The 25246-nt window shown below is 41.1% G+C and overlaps 1 protein-coding gene across 4 annotated transcripts in view; it reads left to right on the top strand.

The window, feature by feature from the left end:
• CLCN5 (chloride voltage-gated channel 5) overlaps positions 1 to 23381 on the top strand; it is a 180385-nt gene extending 157004 nt beyond the window's left edge. For all 4 annotated transcript variants that reach the window (XM_042974411.1, XM_042974412.1, XM_015541048.2 and 1 more), the window contains 11 exons: positions 544 to 695; positions 3285 to 3384; positions 6970 to 7157; positions 11184 to 11306; positions 12158 to 12364; positions 15411 to 15491; positions 15730 to 16272; positions 18107 to 18293; positions 19511 to 19909; positions 20067 to 20283; positions 21469 to 23381. In XM_042974411.1, the coding sequence (XP_042830345.1) occupies positions 544 to 695; positions 3285 to 3384; positions 6970 to 7157; positions 11184 to 11306; positions 12158 to 12364; positions 15411 to 15491; positions 15730 to 16272; positions 18107 to 18293; positions 19511 to 19909; positions 20067 to 20283; positions 21469 to 21559 (2288 nt within the window). In that variant the 3' untranslated portion in view covers positions 21560 to 23381. The remainder of the gene's footprint in view (positions 1 to 543; positions 696 to 3284; positions 3385 to 6969; positions 7158 to 11183; positions 11307 to 12157; positions 12365 to 15410; positions 15492 to 15729; positions 16273 to 18106; positions 18294 to 19510; positions 19910 to 20066; positions 20284 to 21468) is intronic.
• The last annotated feature ends 1865 nt before the right edge of the window (positions 23382 to 25246 follow it).

Here is a 25246-nt window from a genome sequence, read left to right on the forward strand (position 1 = left end):
TGCATTTTGTTTCATAAATCCTTTCCCACTAAGCTTCAACTCCTGTCACTTCTCCCTTTGTGCTGTCATGCTCATCTGTCCCTTTCCATTCATACTGCCTTAAGACACTCATCATTTTGTGCCTAGATCACAGAAACTTTCGAATGTGGTGGATGTTCCCACCAGGTGATTATATTGCTTTATCAGCACAACTTAACTATAATCATCTGATAGTTTAAGGACTCACCTTTTGGTACTCAAAAAGGAGGTATTAAAATGTTTAGTGTCCAGGGGCACCTGGGTGGCTCAGTAGATTACGTGTCTGACTTGATTTCAGCTCAGGTCTTGATCTCATGCTTCGTGAGATCGAGCCCTGTGTGGCAGGGGTTGGGGGTGCTGTCAGTGCAGAGCCTGCTTGGGATTCTCTCTCTCTCTCTCTCTCTCTCTCTCTCTCTCTCTGCCCCTCTCCTGCTCGCTTGCTCTCTCTTTCTCTCTCGAAATAAATAAACTTTCAAAAAATGTTTAGTGTCTGAGGTACTAATGTCTATTTCCTGTTCAATACAGAGGAAAAATCATACAATGGTGGAGGAATAGGTTCTTCAAATAGGATGATGGACTTCTTGGAGGAGCCAATCCCTGGTGTGGGGACCTATGATGATTTCAATACAATTGACTGGGTGAGGGAGAAGTCTCGAGACCGGGATAGGCACCGAGAGGTAAGACGAAAGATGGTCCATGTGTAAGTGTTAGAAAACAGCAGGGGAGGGGCGCCTGGGTGGCTCAGGCCGTTAAGCGTCCGACTTCGGCTCAGGTCACGATCTCGCGGTATGTGAGTTCGAGCCCCGCGTGGGGCTCTGTGCTGACCGCTCAGAGCCTGGAGCCTGTTTCAGATTCTGTGTCTCCCTCTCTCTCTGACCCTCCCCCATTCATGCTCTGTCTCTCTCTGTCTCAAAAATAAATAAATGTTAAAAAAAATTAAAAAAAAAAAAGAAAACAGCAGGGGAAAAAGTTGAAGATCTGTAATTCTTTATATGTATGCTCTCCTTCAGCCCTGGATGTGGCTGAATCTCAGGTTTCCATTGGCAATGTAGGGTTTTATTTTCTAATTTATTTTTATTTTTAGGGTATCTTGTATATGATTTCAAGAAGAATTTATAATTAATGGTGATTTATCTTCCTATAGCAAGTAGTTGAACAGGATCCTTGCAGCCCTGAAATGGGTATAAGTGCCTATGTAAAGAGGTGAAGACAAACTTGGTGGAGGGGACCAAAATAAGTTTCAAAGATCTTCTTCCTCTGCCTCATTTCCCTTTTATGGTTTTCCTTTGAAACAGGGTTTTTAGAACTAAGAAAAGAAAGGGGGCTTCTTTTAAAGGAATAAAAGAAAAAAAAATTCAGAGCCTTGGTGTTTACTGAAACATATGGGATAAAGTCCTTGCGATTATGGCTCTCAGACAGCCATAAAAGAAAATGTGTGCATTCAACTCAAACCCCCAAGACCAATCAGATCCAATTTAAGGATATTAATTTAATATGATAGGTAATAGGTGGCATTTATGGCTAAGGCCCAGATTCTTTAGAATTTGGTGAAGTTCCCCACCTTTCTTTTTTCAGAGTACCACTAAAACTTCTTAAAGCAGTCTGCCAGGGTCATTTGCCTTTAACTTGTTGCTATGTATCATTTAAATCAGGGAATCAAAATTTCTAGCTCATGTCAGGGCCACATGGAGAGCTAATGAAAAAGGTAGGGCCCAGCCCCAGTGATCCTGATTCAGTGGGTGATCTCCTGGTGAGACATTTCTTGAACCTTAGGTGCTGTTATTTTTCCTTTTGTATTATTTCTGTTTTGAGTCCAAATTTAAAATTTGATTTTTAGCTTGTCCCTTTCTCTCCTGAGTTCATGATTCCCTTCTCTCAGAGCCAGGCAAGTCTCCTGACCAGTCAGGTCCAGATTGCTTTTTATTCTTAAGCCATTACCAGCTCCTGAGTGATCTTCTCATGACCACTTGAACCCAGGGGTCAGGTTGTCCCAGGTACAGGTTTTGAAAAATTCCTCTGTAATCTTTGGACTTGTGATAATCTTACGGAGTTTTCTATCCTAACTAAAGAAGGGGATCTCTACGAAACACTCTTATGTTTTTCACAAGGTTTCTGATATTTGGGAACACACACATACCTGTCCATCATATCTATTCATCACTCGGGCTTTAGAATTTTTGCTGTCTGTAATTCAGAGTTCAGTTTGTCATCAGTTGCATATTCAACATGTTATTTACATTGTGAAAGTCACCCATGATATGACAAGGGCATATTTTCCCACTATATGAAAATGGCTGCATCTGAGACACATTATGCCAACTAATGACAATTCAAAATCAATTAGAATATGTTTATTAAGTGTTCAAAAGGGACTGTTTTCTTTGCATTAACTGCTCATCATCATAATGGAAACACTGTCACCGAAAAATGTTACCTCATCTACTTTGAGCACTAAAACTGGAAACTTAAAGTCTCAGGTCAAAATGAATTTTGAAACTGCTTTTAAAAGTTTTATAATAATTTGTGATTGTGATGTCACTATAGATGAAGATGGGGCAGCTAAGTCACAGTTTCAAAGATAAGAAATAGAGGTTCAGAGAAGGGGGAAGCCCAATGACAAAGCTGTCAGAATACTTGGTTTTGAAATAAATGTGGGCACTGAAGGGCTAAATTGACAAGGCTAGGGCCTAAAAGGCAAAACTTTCTGCACCTCTTGATAGTCTCAGCTATTCCCAGCAGGTTTTTGAAAATAAAGCGAAGCATCCCTGTTACCATTTAATATCTGTGATCAGTGAGGGGAGCAAGTCCTGGAACTTGCCAGCCCTGAAGCACTGCCCTAGGTAGCAAGCCTCACGTTGTCCTTTCACCACTCAAATAAGTCTGTGTTTGTTGATTCTTTGCAAAACAATCCAGAAACCATCCCTAGAATATCTGATGTCTATGGCAGAAAGAGACCACTGCAATGAGCAAAACAGATTGACGGGATACAAAATTAGCAGCTGAATGGGGGAATCCCTGACTAAGGTACTTGGAGCCATTGCTCCCGTACTGTCCATGAAGGTGGTGGGGTTCAGTAAGACAAGGCTCACTAAGCCTCCCAAGTTCTTGGTGATGTTTGTTCAGCCCGGGATTATTTGAGCAGTAACTCCAAATTTGTCTCTGTTCCTGATGAATAGATTTGTCTTTGTACCTCTTTATTGTGTGTTTTAAGGTGAAAAAGTAAGGGTGTGTGTAGAGCCTACCAATTTTTTCTCATTTCTCCCTAGATTACCAATAAAAGCAAAGAGTCAACATGGGCCTTAATTCACAGTGTGAGTGATGCTTTTTCTGGCTGGTTGTTGATGCTACTCATTGGGCTCTTATCAGGTATGGTAAACTGTGTTTGTTTCCTAAACAAATCTCTTAAAATCATGGTGTGCCCCTCCCCCAAGCCATGAATGAAGTTGACTGCTGTGCTTTACTGTTTTCCTACATGAAATAAATTGCTGTAGACCTTTAGGAAGCTTGATGTACCCATATGTAAAGGGATACTAATACCTGTATCTCTTTCCTTTAAATGAGGTTAAACAAGGAAATGTATTTAAATGCATTTATATGCTATAAAATATTGTATCCGTTTTAAGGTGCTGTTAGCATGCCTTTCAGTGATTGTCTTGAGGAAGAGCCCTTCTGTTAGAGACAGTCATTTTTTTTATTAAAAAAAATTTTAATGTTTATTTTTGAGACAGAGCTTGAGCAGGGGAGGGGCAGAGAGAGGGAGACACAGATCTGAAGCAGGGTCCAGGCTCTGAGCTGTCACCACAGAACCTGACGCAGGGCTCGAACCCACGAACTGTGAGATCATGACCTGAGCCAAAGTTGGATGATTAACCAACTGAGCCACCCAGGTGCCCCGACAATCATTAAAAAACAAAAAAACAAAAAACCACATACTACATGAGGTTTATAAGAGAAGATACAGAAGAGAACTTCCTGAGAGACCTTTGTAGCTCTTCCTTAAACATCTCTCTCATTTGGTGGTGAAGAGCAGTATGAAAGATGTGGCTCATACCCTCAGGAAGTTTACAATCTCAGTCTTTCATGCTGGCTAAGGAGTGGAATGGTCCTACCCTTTCCTGTCATCTCCGGCGACTTCCCAAGCCACTCTAAACAATATATGATCTAACTAGGAATGGTACACTTGCTATGCTCGTACAGCTTGAAAACAGGTCCCAAGCAGGCTTCCCTTCCCACGGGAGAAGCAGAAAGCCAAGAACACGTGACAGAGATTCTGAGTTGTATCCTTGTGGCATTAAAAGGTGGGCCTAGGAAGACCTGGAATATTGAGCTGAAAGGGACGTTAAGTGGGAAACTTGGAGGTAGAGGGCATGAAATAGCCATTAGCACAGGCTCTACTTTGCAGCTACCTGAGTTTGGACCAACCCCATGGCTTGCTAGTTTTGTGACTTTTGGCAAGTTTCCTAACCCCTGGAAGCTCTAGAGGCTAATAAGAGTTCCTATAGTACATGTTTGTTCTGAGGACAGAATAGTAGATAAATGAGATCTAGCACAGGTAGCTCTCAGCACAGTGCCCACAATTGCTTTTTTTTTTTTTTTTTGCCCACAGTTTTTAACAGTGCCACTGCTGCTATTACCTAGAAAAAATTTATGAGCCATGGAGTATAAATAAATAAATGTTATATACATATATATAGATAATACATACATATACATATATACATATATGTGTATATATATATCATATGATTGCTGCAATGAAGGATGGCTCGTCCATAGCCGGGTTTTCAAAGATTATCTAGGGAAGGGGTCAGCAATGTCTTTTTGTAAAGGGCAAGATGGTAAATATTTTAGGATTTGTGTGCCACATGGTCTCTGTAGCACGAAAGCAGCCACAGACAATAGGTAAGTGAGCACGGCTGAGACCAGACAAAACTTTATTTACAAGCATAGAGGCAGATTTGACCCTTGGGCCATAATTTGCCAACCTGTGGTCTAGGGTGTTAAAGCTACTCCTTCTGGCTTGCACAGGAGAGAGAGAATGGTCTGGCCAGTTTTTAAATAATTTTTAATGTTTATTTTTGAGGGAGAGAGAGAGACAGAGTGTGAGCAGGGGAGGGACAGAGAGAGAGGGAAACATAGAATCTGAAGCAGGCTCCAGGGTCTGAGCTGTCAGCAGAGAGCCTGATGCGGGGCTTGAACCCACGAACCGTAGATCATGACCTGAGCCAAAGTTGGACACTCAACCACCTGAGACACCCAGGAGCCCCTGGTCTGGCCAGTTTAGAGTTGGATAATAATAGACCAAGTGGTCTATAATGCTAAGTACTGCAGAGAGGCTGCAGAGAAGGAAGAGGGCTGAGAAAAGGTTATATAATTTAGCAATTGGTAGGATACCAATGATCTTGGAAAGCTATCTCATAAATACTACGAGTCAGATTTCAAGGGGAAGCAACCAGTGTAGAAATTTTGGAGATATTTGGGGGTCATTAGAAGGAGAGAAGGAACAGAAGCTTGAAATGGTAACAAGGACAAAGGAAGGCATTTTATTCTGTAGGGTAGGGGAAACATATTAGGAAAAGGAGGAGAAATAGCAATAGAAGGGAAGATAGGATTGAGGGTACCGCATTAGGTAGAATAAGACATGCACACGTGAGACAACATGGGGAACAAGCCTAACTCTGTAACACATGTTAATTTTTGAATCTGGGCAGTAAGTGCAGTAAGAATTAGAAGAAGGAGAAGGTAGGCATGGCCAAGAGGAGGTATCAAACAGCGTGTTAGATTTGATTAGGTTATTCAAGTATGTAAATAACCTGTGTTAACACTTTTAGCACCTACCCAAACATACATATGACATGGCTTCCAGCCTGTTGGAATGTAGGTATAATATCCTCAACTTTTTAATGTATTTCTTATCACTAGGTGGCCAGTGAATATTTTTCTTTCCCTTGTACACACAGGGCATTTTGTTTTTAAGTATTGCAGAGCAACAATAGAAGCAGTGTGCCTGAATACAGAAACAGTCTGGGAATTCAGAGGCTGTGAAATTTATGATGTCTTTGCTATTTCCCTAAAGCATGATTCTAGACCATTTAATTTCTTTATGCCAGAGTTTCTTCATCTGGACAACAGAAATGAGAAAGCCAGAAATTTCTATAACTATCTTAACCCTACCAGTCTATTAACCATAGCACATAAATCCCCATTCACTATTCATCTTCTCATAATTTTCTTTGATGGATGCATAATAAGTTTTCACTACGGAAACTCCAGGATGTTCACATCCTAGGTTCAGAAGGCTTCAACGTGTCTATAGCTTCATCTAATTTTCCACGTGCATTGCAGTCTACGCTTTTACCGATTCAGTTCCCTTAGCCTAGAATGCCTTCCTGCCACTGCTCAGATTCCCTCATCCATGGAGCAAAATTGCTAACAAGGCTGAGCTCTTCTCCCCATAGTCTTCAACAGCTCCCTTCCTTCCCCCAGCCATGTCAAATAAATATAATATTCTTCAATGCAGGCAATCCACATTTTCTCAGTCTTATATAATAGTGAGAATAAAATGATCTTTAATAAACTCGACTGTATTCATGGATCGGTATCCATCAACTGTAAGTCAAAGCAGAGTCTTTGCCATGTAAATCAACTAAAAGGCAAATATTCAGGCTCCTTGCTCCCACCTCACCACTTTGCCTCTCCTCAAGTTCCCCGTGTATAGAAATTCTACTGACATGGTGTTTAATGCAGACAATGTTTTGTATTTTGTACACTCTTGAACAGGCATATGTAATGACAGGTGAAATCTATTAGAGGTGATAGGTGGAAATCAAATAGACCATCAGAAAGAGGTTGCAAATGGAACAGAAAAGTTTATGATTATCCATTAGTTTGATGCCCTTTTCCTCGTTTTCTCTGACAACTTTGGCCTTCCCTTCCCTCCCCTCAAATCAGGCTCCTTAGCTGGCTTGATAGACATTTCTGCTCATTGGATGACAGACTTAAAAGAAGGCATATGCACAGAGGGATTCTGGTTTAACCATGAACACTGTTGCTGGAACTCTGAGCACGTCACCTTCGAAGACAGAGACAAATGCCCTGAGTGGAATAGCTGGTCCCAGCTTCTCATCAGCACAGATGAGGTAACATGTTGTGAAGATCACAGAACCACTGACTTTTATTCTTTTTTCTTAAAATTTATTTATTTTGAAAGAGGGAGAATTCAAGTGTGAGTGGGGGACAGCAAGAGAGAGAGGGAAAGAGAACCCCAAGCAGGCTCTGCACTGTTATTGCAGAGCCTGACACAGAGCTCGATCCCCCAAACCGTGAGATGATGATCTGAGATAAAAGAGTTGGACACTCAACCGACTGAGCCACCCAGGCATCCCCCACTGACTTTTATTCTTACATTTGCTTCATTTCTTTTGTTTAAATTTATTAAACAATTTTTTTAATGTTTATTTATTTTTGAGAGAGAGAGACAGAGACAGAGAGAGTGTGAGCAGGGGAGGGGCAGAGAGAGAGGGAGACAGAATCTGAAGCAGGCTCCAGGCTCTGAGCTGTCAGCACATAGCCCAATGTGGGGCTTGAACTCAAAGACTGTGAGATTGGGGTGCCTGGGTGGCTCAGTCGGTTAAGCATCCGACTTCGGCTCAGGTCATGATATCACAGTCTGTGAGTTCAAGCCCCGTGTTGGGCTCTGTGCTGACAGCTCAGAGCCTGGAGCCTGCTTTGGATTCTGTGTCTCCCTCTCTCTCTGCCCCTCCCCTGCTCATGCTCTGTCTCTCTCTGTCTCAAAAATAAAATAAAAACATTAAAAAAAAAAAAAGACCATGAGATCATGACCTGAGCCAAAGTCGGACGCTTAACCGACTGAGCCACCCAGGTGCCCCACATTTGCTTCATTTCTTATACTGTACTCATGACAATTGTGGAATGTGCCCCCATTTTCCTTTTCATGAAAAGGAGAACCAGTGCCAGCTGCCTTTCTCTGTGGTTTAAGCGCAGCCCTATTTCCATCCATCTCTTCTGCCATGTGGAATCATTTGATGCTTACATAGTGGCTTAAAAGTTTTGCTTTTTTTTTTTAAAACAGTCCTGGTGTTTCTTCTCAGTTGTTAGTACACAGTGTGACTGAATCTGTCTTTCTCTAATAATTCCAGTAAAAATGTCAGAGCCAGCCAACAGGCACGCTATAATTTCTGACTAAGATGGAGTGGGTTAAAAATGTATCCATTGTATAGACTCCAAAAGTAATTTTCCCCTGAGAATTGCATTAGAACATTTTTTAAAAAAGGAATACATTCCATATCAAAATAACAGAAATGCAGGAATAAAATTGCCCATAGCCTGCTTTGGAGATTAAATCAATATTTCATTTGTCCTTGTCTCCTAGCATACATTTTTCAATATAAAAGTGACTTTGTTTTTCAGTTCCTTCCCTTTCTATTATTACCATGTGGGTTGTTTGTTGGATCTCCCCTACTAAAAACAAAAACCCACAAAACAGAACAAAGCAACTCTTAATTCCCATTTCTTCCACCAACTAAGACAGGTACCATCTCAGCTTACTACTCATTTACTCTGTTGGCGAAGTGACTGAGACAAGACTAGGATATTTATTTATACATTTATTTTTTTTAATTTGTTTAATGTTTTTATTTATTTTTGAGGCAGAGACAGAGCATGAGCAGGGGAGGGGCAGAGAGAGAGGGAGACACAGAATCTGAAGCAGGCTCCAGGCTCTGAGCTGTCAGCACAGAGCCCGATGCGAGGCTCGAACTCACAGACTGTGAGATCATGACCTGAGCTGAAGTCGGACGCCCAACCAACTGAGCCACCCAGGCACCCCTATTTATATATTTAGAATGCATTTTTTTTAACGTTTTATTTATTTTTGAGACAGAGAGAGACAGAGCATGAATGGGGGAGGCTCAGAGAGAGAGGGAGACACAGAATCAGAAACAGGCTCCAGGCTCTGAGCAGTCAGCACAGAGCCCGACGCGGGGCTCGAACCCACAAGCTGTGAGATCATGACCTGAGCCGAAGTCGGACGCTCAACCGACTGAGCCACCCAGGTGCCCTTAGAATGCATTTTTATTCCTACTTTGGTCCATAGACGATTTGAAATGGTGTGTGTGTGTGTTTGTGTGCACGCATACATACACACAGTCAAGGGAAAAGAAGGATAGGAAAATAATAAAATCAGAAATCAGAGTGTTTATGTACCTATATGACTGTACACATTGGCTTAGGGAAAGAGCTCAATAAAAGGGTTAGACACATACCATATGTGTGAGAGGGTTTAGATCTATCCTTCTCAAACTAGAGTAAGGTCTGTGTGCCAGCCGGTGGGTGAAACCACAAAATAAATGCTGTGTGCCTTCTCAGAATATCAGGGTTTTTTTCCTGAATATTTTTTTTTTGAAATTACATTTAATTACAAAGGAATGCAGAAGTCCCATGTTCATTAATATTAAACAATCTATGTTTCAGCTCTGCTCCTGAGTGTCCTACCCCCAACCCTCTCTCCTAGATTAGGAATACTTGGGTAGAAAAGTTTGAGAAGCCCTGGAATTCAGGGTGAGTGTGTGTGTGTGTGTGTGTGTGTGTGTGTGTGTGTGTGATCGATCCCCTTGCGTTTTTTTGATCAGTGGTGAAATAAGAATATGATCCATAGACTTTATTTCACCAGTTTTACACACATAGATGTGTGTGTGTGTGTGTGTGTGTGTGTGTGTGTGTGTGTGTGTGTAGTTCTCTGCAGTGTTACCACGTGTAGGTTTGTGTTATCACCACCACAATCAAGACATAGAACTATTGTTCCATTACCACAAGGCTCCCCTGTGCTACCCTGTTATAGCCTTGCACATGTGTTTAAGTATTCCAACTGTAGCATTCAAACTGGAACTTGAGATTTGCTCAAATGACAGATTTCTCTGGCTGGTTGTTTCTGTTTTTGTTTTTGTTTTTGTTTTTTAATGAATGAAATCCTTGCCTGGAGAGAGTCTTCTAGATTCTGAGTTCTCCTGCCAAGAACTTGGCCTCCAGGTCTCTGCCTCTAGTCAGTTTTAGCTACTTGCCTTTCCATTCCCTCTCTCTCTCTGTTTCCCCCCTCTGGAGCCTTCTTCCTCCCTAGCTTCATTTGAAAGGCCAAGAGAGAGCAATTATCTATTCCTCTGAGGGACTAAACTAATGGAAAAGTTGTGTCAAAGCTATAACTCAGAAAAAAAAAATCTGAGCAGTTTGGCTCTCCTTCTCTAGGTCAGTGAATTATTTTAATTACGTTTTATGTTTAAATCAGAAGTCCAGTGAGTTGTGTTTCATATACTTTGAGCGAGTTTCAACTTCTAATATTTTTATCAGTAAGCATTCTCTCCTAATGTTCAAAATAGCTTTCTTTGTAAGATGTAACTGTTTGTAAGCCCTTTATGTTGGTGACTCCTTATTCGTGGTCAAAATTAGATTTATTTTCTGGCCATCTTCATTATCATAGGAGGATAGTCTCAAAAGTGTATTCTCTCCATTTTAGAAATAGCTGTTGCTGTTTTATTCTTTGGGACAGCTGGTGTCTCACTGGTTTCGTTTTATGGTCAGAGCCTGAAACTTTCCACTTGCATATTCTTGTTGCTGAGTCTGTGATAGCAAAACTCTTGCAAAGATGTGGTGATTCTCTATAGAACTGAACTGTGTATTTAAAGAAAAAACACTCAGGAATTTTCAACACTCTAACCTCCTATGAGAATTTGACACCAATGTAGGTAGCCAGCTGGTCTTCACCTCAAATGTGTAGCCAAAGTTCAGCCATTCCAGTAAAAGAGCTTTCAAGACTCTTAATAAAATTGGCATAAAATAATATATATTTGACTACAAAACCTATCAAAGTGTTCATAAGGAACAGGAGTTTGCTTCAGGTTTTTGTTCGTTCTTCATTTTTGTCCATCCTTAGAAGCTGGTGTTGGTTTCCTTTGGGTGTAGCAAATCCTCTCTTTTTCAGTACCAAGTGGGCTGACACTATTTCAGTATTGCCTTTCTGACAATGCTGGAAGGAACATCTTGAGCTATTTAATACTGGTCTTTTTCTTTCTGATCTCCTTTCCCGAAAACCGATTACTCAGAAGGGCGGCGTGCCTCACTAAAACAAGCTTCTTTCTTTTCCCTTGTTCCAGGGAGCCTTTGCCTACATAGTCAATTATTTCATGTACGTCCTCTGGGCTCTCCTATTTGCCTTCCTTGCCGTGTCTCTTGTCAAGGTATTTGCGCCTTATGCCTGTGGCTCCGGAATTCCTGAGGTAAGTCTCTCAAGTGGTTTATAAATGGTGACAATAATGATTCCTTCCTGGTTAAAAGCCTTTAGTATGTATTCCAGCATATACCACAATTTGAATATAAAACAGGATCAGACTCTGAGGAAATCTAGAGTCTCTCTAGGTCTTTCCACAAGTCTTCTCTCAGTCTGGGCCACCTGGAAACTAAAGGGAGTTGATTCCTAGCCCCCCTGGGGGTTCCTGGTGAATTAGGCCCCTTGAAGACCAACCCCCACTCCCTACCCAAGAAGCTCCCAGGGTCCCAAGATCCTGGCCTGAAAAAGTAGTGGTATTGTCAACTTTGTTAGAGTTGAAGAAACAAAGCTATTTTGCTACATTTCCTACAATATGATTCAGGCTAGGAAGGTAGTTGAAATCCTGTTTCTAACTACTTTGGGTTTAGATTGCTTGACAGTGACTGAAACCACTGAGATTTGAGGTTGCCCAGATGACCTTACCCCTCTCTGTTTCCTGACCAAGTCATAGTTATAAATTTCTTTGGCAGAGAATCAAGGCTATACTTGCCTATAAGGATATAAGTAAGGAAAACACCCCCCTCCCTGCCCCTCTTCTCCATATACACAGACTCCCATGCTTGTACTCCCTTGCCCAGCTAACACATGGCCCCCCAAAATATAAGGAACATGAAATCTTAAAGAACAGTTCTTGCTTTCCTGGGCTCCCAGGCTTCCTCCCAAATTAGGGTCACTGTAGGTCAAACATTTATAGGTCATTTGTTCAAAAGGTGCAGTTTCTATAATGAGGTCCGGATTATTGCTTCCCAGCCTTGCTTACTTGCTTAGCCTATATTCAGTCTCTCTGTTTTTGGCCCGCAGATAAAAACTATCTTGAGTGGTTTTATTATTAGGGGCTATTTGGGTAAGTGGACCCTGATTATCAAAACCATCACGTTGGTGCTGGCCGTGTCATCAGGCTTGAGCTTGGGCAAAGAGGGCCCCCTAGTGCACGTGGCTTGCTGCTGTGGGAACATCCTGTGCCACTGCTTCAACAAATACAGGAAGAATGAGGCCAAGCGCAGAGAGGTAAGAACAGGTGGCCCAAGTAGTTTCTTTGTTGGTGAGAGCATAAATGGAACAGTCTTAGGGATGAGAATTTGGGGATTCTCCCAATGTCAACACAGACACCCTTTGACCCAGCAGCTCTACCTCTAGGAATTTAACCTACAGACATCCTAGCGTGTGTGTATGTGCACAAAGGTATGCATTTGGGAATAGTTCATGTGCAGCATTTGTCAATATCATGAGAAAATGAAACCATCGCAATGTCCATCAATGGGACTGATTTGAATAAACAGTATTCTGTCCATGCTGTAGCATATTGTGCAGTCGTTAAAAAAAGAGAGCCTTATGTACATTGACATGGAATTATGGCTATAAAATATCATTCATTTTCAAAAGCCAGTTTTGGAACAATGCATACAAATAATAATTCAATTAATGTTTTTTTTTTTAATTATGTAAATGTGCACCTAGAAAGAAAATGTCTGGAAAGTGGTTTTACTACAAACTATTAAAAATGTCTACCTGCAGTGAGTGGGGAAGTGAGGTGGTAGTGAAGGACTTTATAATAACTTTTACTATATATAACTATACAAGTATGTGTTGTTTCTATTACAAAATAAGTTACAAAAATAATAGTAGATTTTTAGAAGCAGTCGTTTATTCCTGTGAACGAATATGAACTCAGCCTGTTTCAGATGCCAGCTTTTTCATCTTTTATTTCTACCTACTGCCACACTGAATGAGTTTCTCTATGTATTGGATCTCTCTCTGCCTTCTGCCTCAATCCCACCAGAGTAGTCCTGCCACAACATCTCTGTAGTGGTTCTCATGTTTATGTAGTTGCTAACGTATATCATTTTGAAGAGGAAGAGCAGTTTTTAAAAATGTTCCAAGTCATTGGTTACTTTTATCCTGATATAATGAAGGATTTAAGAAAATAATGGTTCTTGCTCTATTTTCCTTGAATTACAAAGAAATCACATATGAAATGGGTCATGGCCAAGGTCATCTCATTAGAAAGGATTTTTCACAAAATGGGAACCTAGTGATTTATTCTGAAAACCAAACAAAACAAAATAAACCATAAGGCCCAGAAGGAAGCTCAAAGATGTTGAAACTTCAAATATGGAATACATTTTGATAGTTCAAGGGGGAATGTTTCTGGCAGGAGAAGAAGGTGAGCAGGAGAGAGAGAGGGAGAGGGAGATCTGAGTAACTTGTTTAGCTACCTGTCAAATGGTAGAAGGGCATAAAGGCAGTATTCAATTGCTGAGGTTGTTGGATGGTAATAATGCATGACAGAAGCTAAAGAGATGGAAAAAAAACATTTTAACTGTCAAGAGTAAAGTGTTGATTGCTGCTGGTTTTGCCTGGGCAGGGGTGACTTTGAAACTACAGATTGCCAGTTACTTTCATTCCATAAAATTGGCATTTCTGTTCAAGTAGTTCCTTATAGAAGGGGAGTAGTTCCTTATGAGAGGGAGTTTGGGCTATTTCTCTGTACAGATGTCATTTATTCCTTTAACTAGACCCAGGAATATTTCCATCTTGAGCTCACTTCCTATTGTTTATTTTAGACTTTCCAGTTATTTCTTCCTGTTGTTCTCACCATCGGCAGCCACCCTTTTGTGTCCTGGGGCCTTGTCAAAGTGGGCAGATGCTTGAAGGTAGAATAGGGATTTGAGAAGGAAGGGCATGGACAGACTCCACTCGGTCAACAAAAAAAAATTGAAGCAAACTAGCCACCACGATTCTTTCTTTTTTCTCATAATTCATCCCAAACAGTCACTGAAATGCTTTCAATGAAAGCCAATATATAGCTGTGGATTTTGAAGTCCTCCCAAGTTAGCCCTGGACGTCTCACTCCTTCCTCCCCTTCATTTTCCTGCCCTGCACCATCCTGCCCAGAGAAACCTGCCTATTTATTTTGCCAAGAACCATTTTATTCTTCAAAAACTCTTAATTTTTAATCATCTTTATTTTTTAATGTTTATTTATTTTGAGAGAGAGCATGCATGCATGAGTGGGGGAGGGGCAGAGAGAGGGAGGGAGAGAGAGGATCCCAAGCAGGCCCCACACAGTCAGCACACAGAGCCTGATGTGGGGCTCGATCTCAAGATCTGTGAAATCATGACCTGAGCCAAAATCAAGAGTCACATGCTTAACTGATGGAGCCACCCAAGCGCCCCTAAACTTTCTTTTAAAAATTTTCCTTATGAGTACAAATCACTTCTCACTCCACAGCAACCAGAATCTAATGAAAGGACCTTTTCTTCCCATTAATTCGGTGTGTTTTTCATGCATATTTTACATGCACATGCATATGCCTGCCTACAAAGGTAGGGCTAAGTATATTACTTGCTCTCTTTCTCTGTCTCCTTGTCCCTTTTTATTTCCCCCTGATAGCTTCTTCCCCTTCCTCTTCCTCTTCCACCTAGCCCTTTTCATTGCCACATTGAAACACCCTTAGATCTTCTCTTCCCTTCAAAATCTATCTCCTTGCTTCTAGTTGCTTCTAGTTGCCTCCCTATTTCTTTTTCCACAGGTCACTATGTATGGAGTAGGGCACATAGTACAGGAAACCCCAACTACCCATTGTATGAATATTTGCATCTCCTGAATAGATGTGAGCCAATTGTTATTTCAGTTTTGTATCATCACAGCCTTCTCTAAACTCTCGTTTAAAAGGCATTCCTTAACAGAGAGTGCTGTGTAAATACATCACTGAAAATTCTTCATTTAGGTGGTTCCTAGGTCTACAAACTCAATTTCATTAGTGAATGGAGAGTATTGGGGCTGGGGGGCATGATGTGGAATAAAGTACATGCCTGAATTAATTACAGAGGAAAGACCCTTTGCCTGTTCAAGCATTTGAACTGTGTTCAAAATTTAGCATGCAGTGTTTGCTCTCAAATAAATATAAATTGAATTTTGTCTTTGATAAACTGGTTACAGAGCATGTAAAGTTTTAAAAGAAATGTCAACCACTAACGTTCCTTTTAAACATGCGATTGACAGAAGAAAGGTGGCATTATTTCTGTCACTAATTTTGAGTTTTGGATTGTAGGTCTTGTCGGCTGCAGCAGCAGCTGGTGTATCCGTAGCCTTTGGGGCACCGATCGGTGGAGTGTTATTCAGCCTAGAAGAGGTAACTACTTTTAACTGTCTGTAGGACATGCATGTTGCTTTTGGATCAGGAATTCTGGCCAGTGTGTATGTATGGTGCAGTCCCAAAGCTCTCTGATCAACTCTGTGTTTTACCACGTGACCAGAGATCTCTGGGCAGTTTTTTTGTCCTGAGCTCTCATTCCTGCAGCACCAGCTTTTCACCTGGAACTGTGTCTGCATACTGCTCTAAGTTTGCTTTCCCACCTTCTTTCTTACAGGTCAGCTACTATTTCCCCCTCAAAACGTTGTGGCGTTCATTCTTTGCTGCCTTGGTGGCAGCATTTACTCTACGTTCCATCAATCCATTTGGAAACAGTCGACTGGTTCTGTTTTATGTGGAGTTTCACACCCCATGGCATCTCTTTGAGCTTGTGCCGTTCATTCTGCTGGGTATATTTGGTGGTCTGTGGGGTGCTTTGTTTATCCGCACCAACATCGCCTGGTGTCAGAAGCGTAAGACCACTCAGTTGGGCAAGTATCCTGTCATAGAGGTACTTGTTGTGACAGCCATCACTGCTATCCTGGCTTTCCCCAATGAATACACCCGCATGAGCACAAGTGAGCTCATTTCTGAGCTGTTTAATGACTGTGGCCTTCTGGATTCCTCCAAGCTTTGTGACTATGAGAACCGTTTCAACACAAGCAAGGGGGGTGAACTGCCTGACAGACCGGCTGGTGTGGGAGTCTACAGTGCCATGTGGCAGCTGGCCTTGACACTCATACTGAAAATTGTCATCACTATATTCACCTTTGGCATGAAGGTGAGGAGATTCTTTTGATGTTCAGTGGATATATGTGTGGCTATGGGTTTGAGGGGTAAAGACAAGATATAAAATCTTCAAAGCTCCTGTGGCACTTCCAACCCCACACAACATTTATCATCCACCCTCAAAAGCCCTTTTTGCCCCCACATGTCCTCCTAACTTCCTAGAGAATTGAACTTCTATCGAAAATTATCTAAGCCTAGTTTTAGGCCAAATGCACACCTCAATGATGAGATGTAAGTAGAAATGTTTTCTCCTTTTCCGTGGAGCACATATTTTGCCCTCAGAAAGGATGGTGAGGTATTTATTCACGTGCATTTTGTATTAAAACAATATCTGCCCAACATGTTTTTGGTCCTTATAGGGTGGCTTTAGAGTTTGCCAATAAAGCAAAATATTAAGTTGAACCAAATGAAGTAGCCAGTACTCAACCGTTTTGACCACTAAAAGAGCAATCTCATCAAGTTCAACCTGATGTATACCTAAATGTATTCTTTACAGTCATTATCAGTGCCTGTGTATTGAGAACTTCACAGGTGATCCCAAGTTAATATTGAAACTCTCAACAGCAGACATCAGGCCAGCATCTTTTATTTTCAGTACCTGTTATCATTTCTGTATTTCAGAAGAAACCAGAAAGGAACATTTGTTAAGGTATTTTCCTCCTCCTTCCTAGATTATTTGTCTTTCCTTTAGCACCCAACTACTGAGTTATTCCCCTCTATTCAAACCAGACAATGAGAGACAAGCGCTCAGTTTAGGCAGTGCTAGAAACCTCTGAATTGTCATGCATCTTCCTAACACCCTGGAAAGTCTTGCTGCGCTTCTTGAGTTGTTTGTTTGTTTATTGTTTGTTTGTTTTTTCCTCACGGCTTCCTTCTTTTAAAGTGAACAGTCAGACCATCAAACCCACCCAGATTCAAATGCATTCCAAAATTGAACACAAGTTATTTAAAAATAATCTGCTGTTTCAATGATTTTGCCCTTGTCATAACTTCCTTCCCCTAACACAGTAAATTGAGAAGAGTCAAGAAATTGAGTCAAGAAATAGAGCAGGAGACAGATGAGAGGGTTTTTTTGTCATTGTTGGTTTTGTTTTGTTTTGTTTTGTTTTGTTTTTTGGATAGTCATGCAATCCATAGTTACTACCTCATTTTTAAAATGTAATCATTTCGTCTTTATACTGTTACCAAGTAAAATGAAACCTCATGTACCATCCTTTTCATGTGAGCAATGGGTTAAGATTCAATATATGAGAGTGGTTTTAAGCATTGCATTTAAACCCCAGCACCAGTATTTACTGTATCTTGAGCTTGGGTGAGTTACTTAACCTCTCTGAATCTTAAGTTCTGTGCGATTTGGGAATAATAATGCCTATTCCTGGGGTGGTTATAAAGAACTGAGGAAATCTTGTTAGTGGAGTATCCAGCATAGAGCATGGAAGATAGTCAATAGAGGGTAATTGTTGTTGATAAGAATTCAGCATTGGGGGAAAATGTCTGCATATATGAGAAACTCCATCTATTTTCCTTTTTCTTTGGGAAAGGCTTAATTTCTGCCTCCAGTTCTGTGTTGGTCTGGAGAGTTCAGGCTCTTGCCTGATGGACCCCGAATCAGGGTAAGCTTCTTTGCAGTCGTACTTGCCTGCGCGTCCCAGAGAACCTCTAGCCCCTGTAGCATTACACAAATATTTATGGCCACTTGCTAGCATAGTGCATAGTTAAATTGTCATTGGCCTGTTTGCTTCGCAGAGGGTCAGTCCTCTAGCCCTTACCACATGCCAGGCAAGCACATCATTTCTCACTAACCATCTGTTGCTTTCTCTTTGCAGATCCCATCTGGCCTGTTTATCCCCAGCATGGCTGTTGGTGCTATAGCAGGCCGACTTTTAGGAGTAGGAATGGAGCAGCTGGCTTATTACCACCATGACTGGGCCATCTTTAATAGCTGGTGTAGTCAAGGAGCAGATTGTATCACCCCTGGACTTTATGCGATGGTTGGGGCTGCAGCCTGCTTAGGTGGGTAGTGTTTGCATTGATTTCAAAGAAGTTGCCACACAGGTGACAGAATAAAGACGTGTGATATTAAACACAGTCGACTGCAGAGTTTGAGAGCACAAGCAAGCACACATGAGCAGAGGAGGGGCAGAAGGAGAGAGAGAGAGAGAGAGAGAGAGAGAGAGAGAGAGAGTCAGTCTTAAGCAGGCTCCATGCTCAGCACAGAACCTGACGCAGGGCTCCAGAGGTCATGAGATCATGACCTGAGAAATCAAAAGCAGATGTTCAACCTACTGAGCCACCCAGGTGCCCCTGAAGGTTTTTTTTTTTTTTTTTTATTAAGCATCCATTTCCTGTTGGGTTTGCCATTTTTCAAGTGCTTTAAGAAAGCATTCTTTATCCTATAGCTATATTCCTCCCTTTTGAGAGTAATTTTACTCTCAAATTTCATCCTACTAAGGAAATTATCAGAAACTCGGATAAGGATATCTGCCCAAGAATGTTCATCACAGTATTATTTATGATAGCAAGAAATTGGAATCAACTTAAATATGTACAGTAAGGGACTGGTTAAATAAATTATGGTGAACCCATATAATGTTATACTATATAGCCATTGAATGTGATGCTAATATTTAACATCTTTAAATCCAATGTTAAATGAATTTGTAATAATATATGAAATGTTCCTGACATAAAGTGGGGGGAGGGGAGCATGGTGGGGAATTAAACATATAATATGAGCTCACCTACCTACAAATACATATTTTTGCATAGCGAAAAACTTGAAAAAGTCATTCCAAATTTTCACTCTGCTTATTTCTAGGCAGTGAGCTTATGGATAATGACTTTCTTTTATATACTTAAAAACAATGTTTGAATTTCCTACAATGGCCTGTACATTCCAGAGAACCTATAGTCCTAGCAGTGTTATACCAATTGTGGATATCTTTTGCAATTACTTTTCTAATTAGGGGGGAGAAAGCAGCACACAAAAAAAAACAAAAGAAGAAAAATCCAGATGGCATCTGGTGCTTTTATAGATATTATTTTGAGAAATCTGACTCACATCCATTATAAACTTACTTTAACCCAGCCGCTGTGCAGTTATAGGTGAGACCTCCTTTTAGCAATGCTTCTGGTACATGGGCTTTGCCTGGATGGGCTCCTGTCACAGGCCCTTAATTGTAATGAATCTGGACTTCTGTTTTTAGTAGCTTGTATCTGTTTCCTTGTAGGTGGGGTGACTCGGATGACTGTTTCTCTCGTTGTCATAATGTTTGAACTAACTGGTGGCTTGGAGTACATTGTGCCTCTGATGGCTGCAGCCATGACAAGCAAGTGGGTGGCAGATGCTCTGGGGCGGGAGGGCATCTATGATGCCCACATTCGTCTCAATGGTTACCCCTTTCTTGAAGCCAAAGAAGAGTTTGCTCATAAGACCCTGGCAATGGATGTGATGAAACCCCGTAGAAATGATCCTTTATTGACTGTCCTTACTCAGGACAGCATGACCGTGGAAGATGTAGAGACTATCATCAGTGAAACCACTTATAGTGGCTTCCCAGTGGTGGTGTCCCGGGAATCCCAAAGACTTGTGGGTTTTGTTCTCCGAAGAGATCTCATCATTTCAATCGGTAAGGATTTCAGAAAGGGGATAATGGAATCCACTATGGAAATAAAATAAATATGTGCAAAATGGGGGACGACACAGGGAGGACAGGACCAATGAGGGGCCAGAAGGATTGAACTGGCACTTCTATTTTCAACTTTTTTTTTCTACTTCTCAAATAGAAAATGCTCGCAAAAAACAGGATGGAGTTGTGAGCACTTCCATCATTTATTTCACTGAGCATTCTCCTCCAATGCCACCATACACACCACCCACCCTAAAGCTTCGGAACATCCTGGATCTCAGCCCCTTCACTGTGACTGACCTTACACCCATGGAGATTGTAGTGGATATCTTCCGCAAGCTGGGACTGCGGCAGTGCCTGGTTACGCACAATGGGTGAGAGCTCTTTGGTGAAGGCAAATTGGATCATGGGAGGAAAGAGTGTAGAGAGAGAAAGAAGAACCCAATTCATCTGAACATTAGTAGCATGTATAGGGCCTTTTGAAGCTCCGAGATGAAGACAGATGTGTTTCTTTTATCATCATGATTAATGGAAAAGGAGTTTGGGGAAGAAAGTGTGATTGGGAAATGTGAACTGCTGGCGGCACATTATAAATAACACGGCCCCTCCCCCACAAAGGAAATGGCTGTGTTCTTGTGAAGAGACAGCACCAAAATTATAATGATATTAGGTATTATTCGTATAGTATTTGGTCCTTATGATACCTGTGCTGTTATCATTGGAGGATGATAAAGCCAAGTTTCAGTGAGGTTTAAAGATTTACACAAGAGCCCACAATCAATATATAGTAGGGAGAGGCTTTAAACACAAGTCTTCTGACTCCCAAGGCCAAGGCTCTTTCTTTCAGGGATATTTCTTATGCAGTAAAGGAAGCCCTGCTATTTTTATTGGAAAAGAAGGGAAGTTGAGGAGAAGGGTGGATTTTTTTCTAAACATGGTATGCCAATCCAGCAATTATATGAGAATTTCACTCTCTAAAATTTCTAAATGTTGTAACAGATGTCTTGCAGGATTGAAATCAGCAAGGGGACTTTCCCTAACTGATTCATTCAACATTTACTGAATCCCCTACTTCATGCAAGAAGGTATTCCACTAGACTCCATAGAGACACAAAAGTGAATAAGGCCCTTCTCTGCCCTCAAGGAGTGCACAGTGTCACAGGGAACCTAAGAACACAGGAGCATGCATTCCACAACAGCAAACAAGACAAGTGTGTAGATCATGCCGTTGCTGCAAGGGGGTCACGGTCATTGCTGGCCTGTAGGATCAGAGAGGGTGTTCTGGAAGAGCAGCATTTGAACTGAGTGGCAGGAGATAAGGTTCAGATACGTAGGGAATATTTAAAGCAGAGGAAATAGCAAGATGTGAGATGTGAAGCAGAAATGTCTGCAGCCTGTTTAGGGACCCATGTGCTGTCCCATTTGCTGGGCACACATAACACTGTAAGTTGCAGTTAGTGTTTGAAGACAAAGTTGAAAAGGCCTGAGGAGGAAAAGCATCACCATTGAGAATGTTAACTACCGATTTGTTTTTGTTTTGTTGCCTTGTTTTCTTTTAGGCGATTGCTTGGAATCATTACCAAAAAGGATGTGCTAAAGCATATAGCACAGATGGCGAACCAAGATCCTGACTCCATTCTCTTCAACTAGATTCACAGGGTTGTGCTGGATATAAAACAGGAAGGACATTGCAGACCATGGATGTATTTTATTTACTGGGTACCCAAAACACATTTCCCATATTTGGATGGTGAAGTTATATTAGTGTGTTGTCTCTTTCCTATAAGTTAACCAGTTGCACTACATAATCTCTGGAATTTAATCTTCTCTTTAGGAGAAAATACAGTTAGGCTTCTGTGATATCGCATTAGGAAGATTTCATGAGAGAATAAACAAGATTGCTAGGGTTTAATTCTTTAACATTTTTTTTAATTTAAAACATAATTGTTAGCCAATATGCAATCACTGAAAACTATGCAAGAAAAATTCCAACCGTCCTGACCTATAGCCTGCAGAAAGCTCATGACCAAGTCACTTTTTTGGACTCTGTCATTGGTGGAAGATGAAGTGTAAACTAAGGGGCTTTGCTTTTCCGAACACAGAAAGGAAAGCCAGAAGGAAAATAGTAATGCTGTTTTTCAGACTGTGAAAATTCAGTTCAAATGTTTTCTTGTTCCTGTTACAATATTTAGCATTATTAGTTTGTGTGTGTGTATGTGTATGTTAATATCTGATTATAAGACAATGCTGCTTTGGTTAACCTCCTCTAAACAAATTTAGAGAGGTTGACTTTTATAGCTTGCTTGTTCCTGGTACTCTTTTGAAGTGCACAAAGATAAGTTATGGAACTTTCTCCTTGTCTGCCAAAAGGGTGATTTTCCAGATGGCATTTGTTAGTCCAGTAGACAAGGACTTTGCCATGAATTCGTTAGTAACAAGGAATGATTTCTCCAGCTTCCTTGAAATGAATGATTAGTAAAGTTCTAAGCCGAGTCAATGACTAGGAATTTCACGTTTTTTTGTGAGGTCCCAACTAATTCTCTTACCCAGATGCCACCTCCATGAGTGATGGTGCTTTAGGCTTCTGGAATATGTAAGAATAGTAAAGGGAACCAAATCTGGACTGCATACTGATAAACCAGGGAAGATCCTGAGCTGTATCTGCATTCTCATGCATTCCTTCGTAAAGACCACCAGTACTAAAATAACTGGGCACTCATGCCTCCTTCCAGTGTTAAGTACATATAACAGGCCAGTTGTTGTCCCTGTGAACATGAATTTAGGCTTGGGGTACTTTCAAATCCATTCGAGGCATTGGAATAGGATAGGCAGCTGTGACTCCCTTGGGGTTCCTTAGAATTCTAAATAAAATACAGAACCATCCTAAGACCCAGGGGTGTGGACAAGGCCTGGTGACACCAAAGGTGCTTGTATCCAATTGAAAAGGTGCCTGTCTCAATTTTCTACCACCTTTACTGCAGTAGAAAAACATCACACTGTAGGGACACCCGGTGGAATCACAGAGCTACCACCATCATTCCGATACCGGTTTCATTTTCTCTTGTTGTCCCCATGTGCAGCTGGTACCCCTTGTTTTCCTCCATTCTTTTCCCCTCCCTCTCCTCAGTCCTGAGTCCTGTCTTTGGGATTGAGCGCCATTCCTGGTTAATCATTCCGATTTCAAAAAATAACTTCCAGGGCTAGTTAAATTGTAAACCAGGGCTCAGCAATCTTAGGGCACATGGACCAGAGGGAACACACAGCCATTGGCTTTGCTCTGTAGCCCAGTTGCTGCCACTGTGCCTCCCTCCCTTCCTGTGCCCATGCCCACAGCAGCAAGACTTAACTGCCAGGGCTGCAAGTTCAGCCTTTCCTGTTTGACAAGTCTGTTACCCCCCACCCCCACCCCTTGCACCACCATTCCAGCCTAGAACCATCAGTCACTAGGGATATCCTCCCCCCGTCCCCTACCCCTTCCCCCAACACCTCAGGGTTCCTCATTTTAAAAGTTGCTGAGCCCTGAATCTAGAATTTCTTTTTCTTTCTTTCTTTCTTTCTTTCTTTCTTTCTTTCTTTCTTTCTTTCTTTCTTTCTTTCTCTTTCTTTCTTTCTTTCTTTCTTTCTTTCTTTCTTTCTTTCTCTTTCTTTCTTTCTTTCTTTCTTTCTTTCTTTCTTTCTTTCTTTCTTTCTTTCTCTTTTTTCTTTCCTTCTTTTCTTTTCTTTTCTTTCTTCCCCTAGTTCTTATCTTTCCAACATCTGAAATTCTTTTATTGCCCAGAACTGGACAGCCAAGGCTTTTATTGATTTTTATCTTTCAAATATCAAGGCAGTCACCAGAGTTTCTTTTTTAAAGTATATCACTCTAACATTTTAATGAAAGAGAAAAAACTCCTTAGGTTATATTCTATCATAGTCATGACTCAGTCACTTTACATCTTTTGTCCCTTCCATGCCACTGATTTCCTTGAATGAGATGAGGCTATGTGCCAGACCACCCCTGTGTATTGCATAGAAGTCATTCTTATCTGTGTATTTCTGGTTCACTGCCTATCTTTTCTTATTAGCCGTCCAGCTAAAGTTTGCAAAACAGGAAGTGTTAGTATTTCTGGTATTTGATGACAATGAAAAGTTTGGTCTCATTTCATAGGGCAGCAGTGATATGGAGGGTGCCTAAGTTTGCCTTTGTGTTTCTTCTAGGCTCTGTTTTTGGTTTTAGACAGATGAGCCAGTGTTAAGGTGCTACTTCAGAGAATTATTTCGAGAAATCAGATAACACTGTGCCAAGGTATACTTTCTAGATGCTAAGCACCGATTGGCCCTCCAGAGAATAATAGCCTTTTGATACCTCACTCCTGATAAATCTCATCCATTAACCTCAGCTTCTCAGGAATCCTTGTAACACATATACTAGAAGTAGCTATAGTGTATGGTATTCATTATATGTCCAATCCTATGGTTTGGCTCAAAGGTTGGCTAATTGTGGCTACAGCTCTCCGCTAGACTGCTAGCTCAGCACCTTAACACTCAAGAGTTTCTTGTCTTAAGGCAAAGGAAAATGTTCTTTCTGCTATTGCCAATTCAGCAGTTGGACATACTTAACCAACAAACAAAGCTGATACAGGGAGGTCTGTCAGTCGCCTCAAATGGCCACATACCTCAATGGCAAAAGGCTAGATAATCTGTGATTGGCAAATTAATTTGAGTTGAAACTAGTCTGTTTTGGCATTAAGAAAAGAAAATTGCCCAACACAAGGGAAGGAGCTATAAAAGAATGCCAATAAGTGCTTCAAGAGAGTTAGGATTTTCCGAGGGAAAATATACCGTAGACATCCAGCCATTAAAAGAGTGGGAGTCTACAGGTTCATTAAAAGTCTAACTGGTATATTTTGTATAGTCAGGTCTTCAATGTAAATAATTAAAGAAGCCAAAACAGGTAATGCATGGTTATACCATTGGAGGGAAAGAAGCAAGGGACTGAAAATGCAAACTAATGGCCACTTTCAAGGTCGTTTCTATTTGGATGTTTGTTCAGACACTCTCCTCTTTTCTGGCCCCAGCTTCCTTCTGGTTCAGGCCAACTGTCGAGTGGAGGTGGTATAGTCCAAAGAACTGATAGCCTCTGGTGGATAATCTGACACTGATGACACTTTGGATTTTGCCAGTAGGCAGAACAAACGATCAATTCGCTGAATGAACAGCAAAGCAGTTCAGTTGTTTTGGCACCAGAGGCTGAAACTGAACCCCTTTTCAGGAAAAGCCAAGCATAGTGTAAATTTCTCTAGCAAGTCTCCAATTTCATTTGAACATGAGAAAGAGAAAGGAATGGGGATTTAGTGT

The sequence above is a fragment of the Panthera tigris genome, chromosome X (genome assembly GCF_018350195.1).
Source record: "Panthera tigris isolate Pti1 chromosome X, P.tigris_Pti1_mat1.1, whole genome shotgun sequence".
NCBI classification, from domain to species: domain Eukaryota; kingdom Metazoa; phylum Chordata; class Mammalia; order Carnivora; family Felidae; genus Panthera; species Panthera tigris.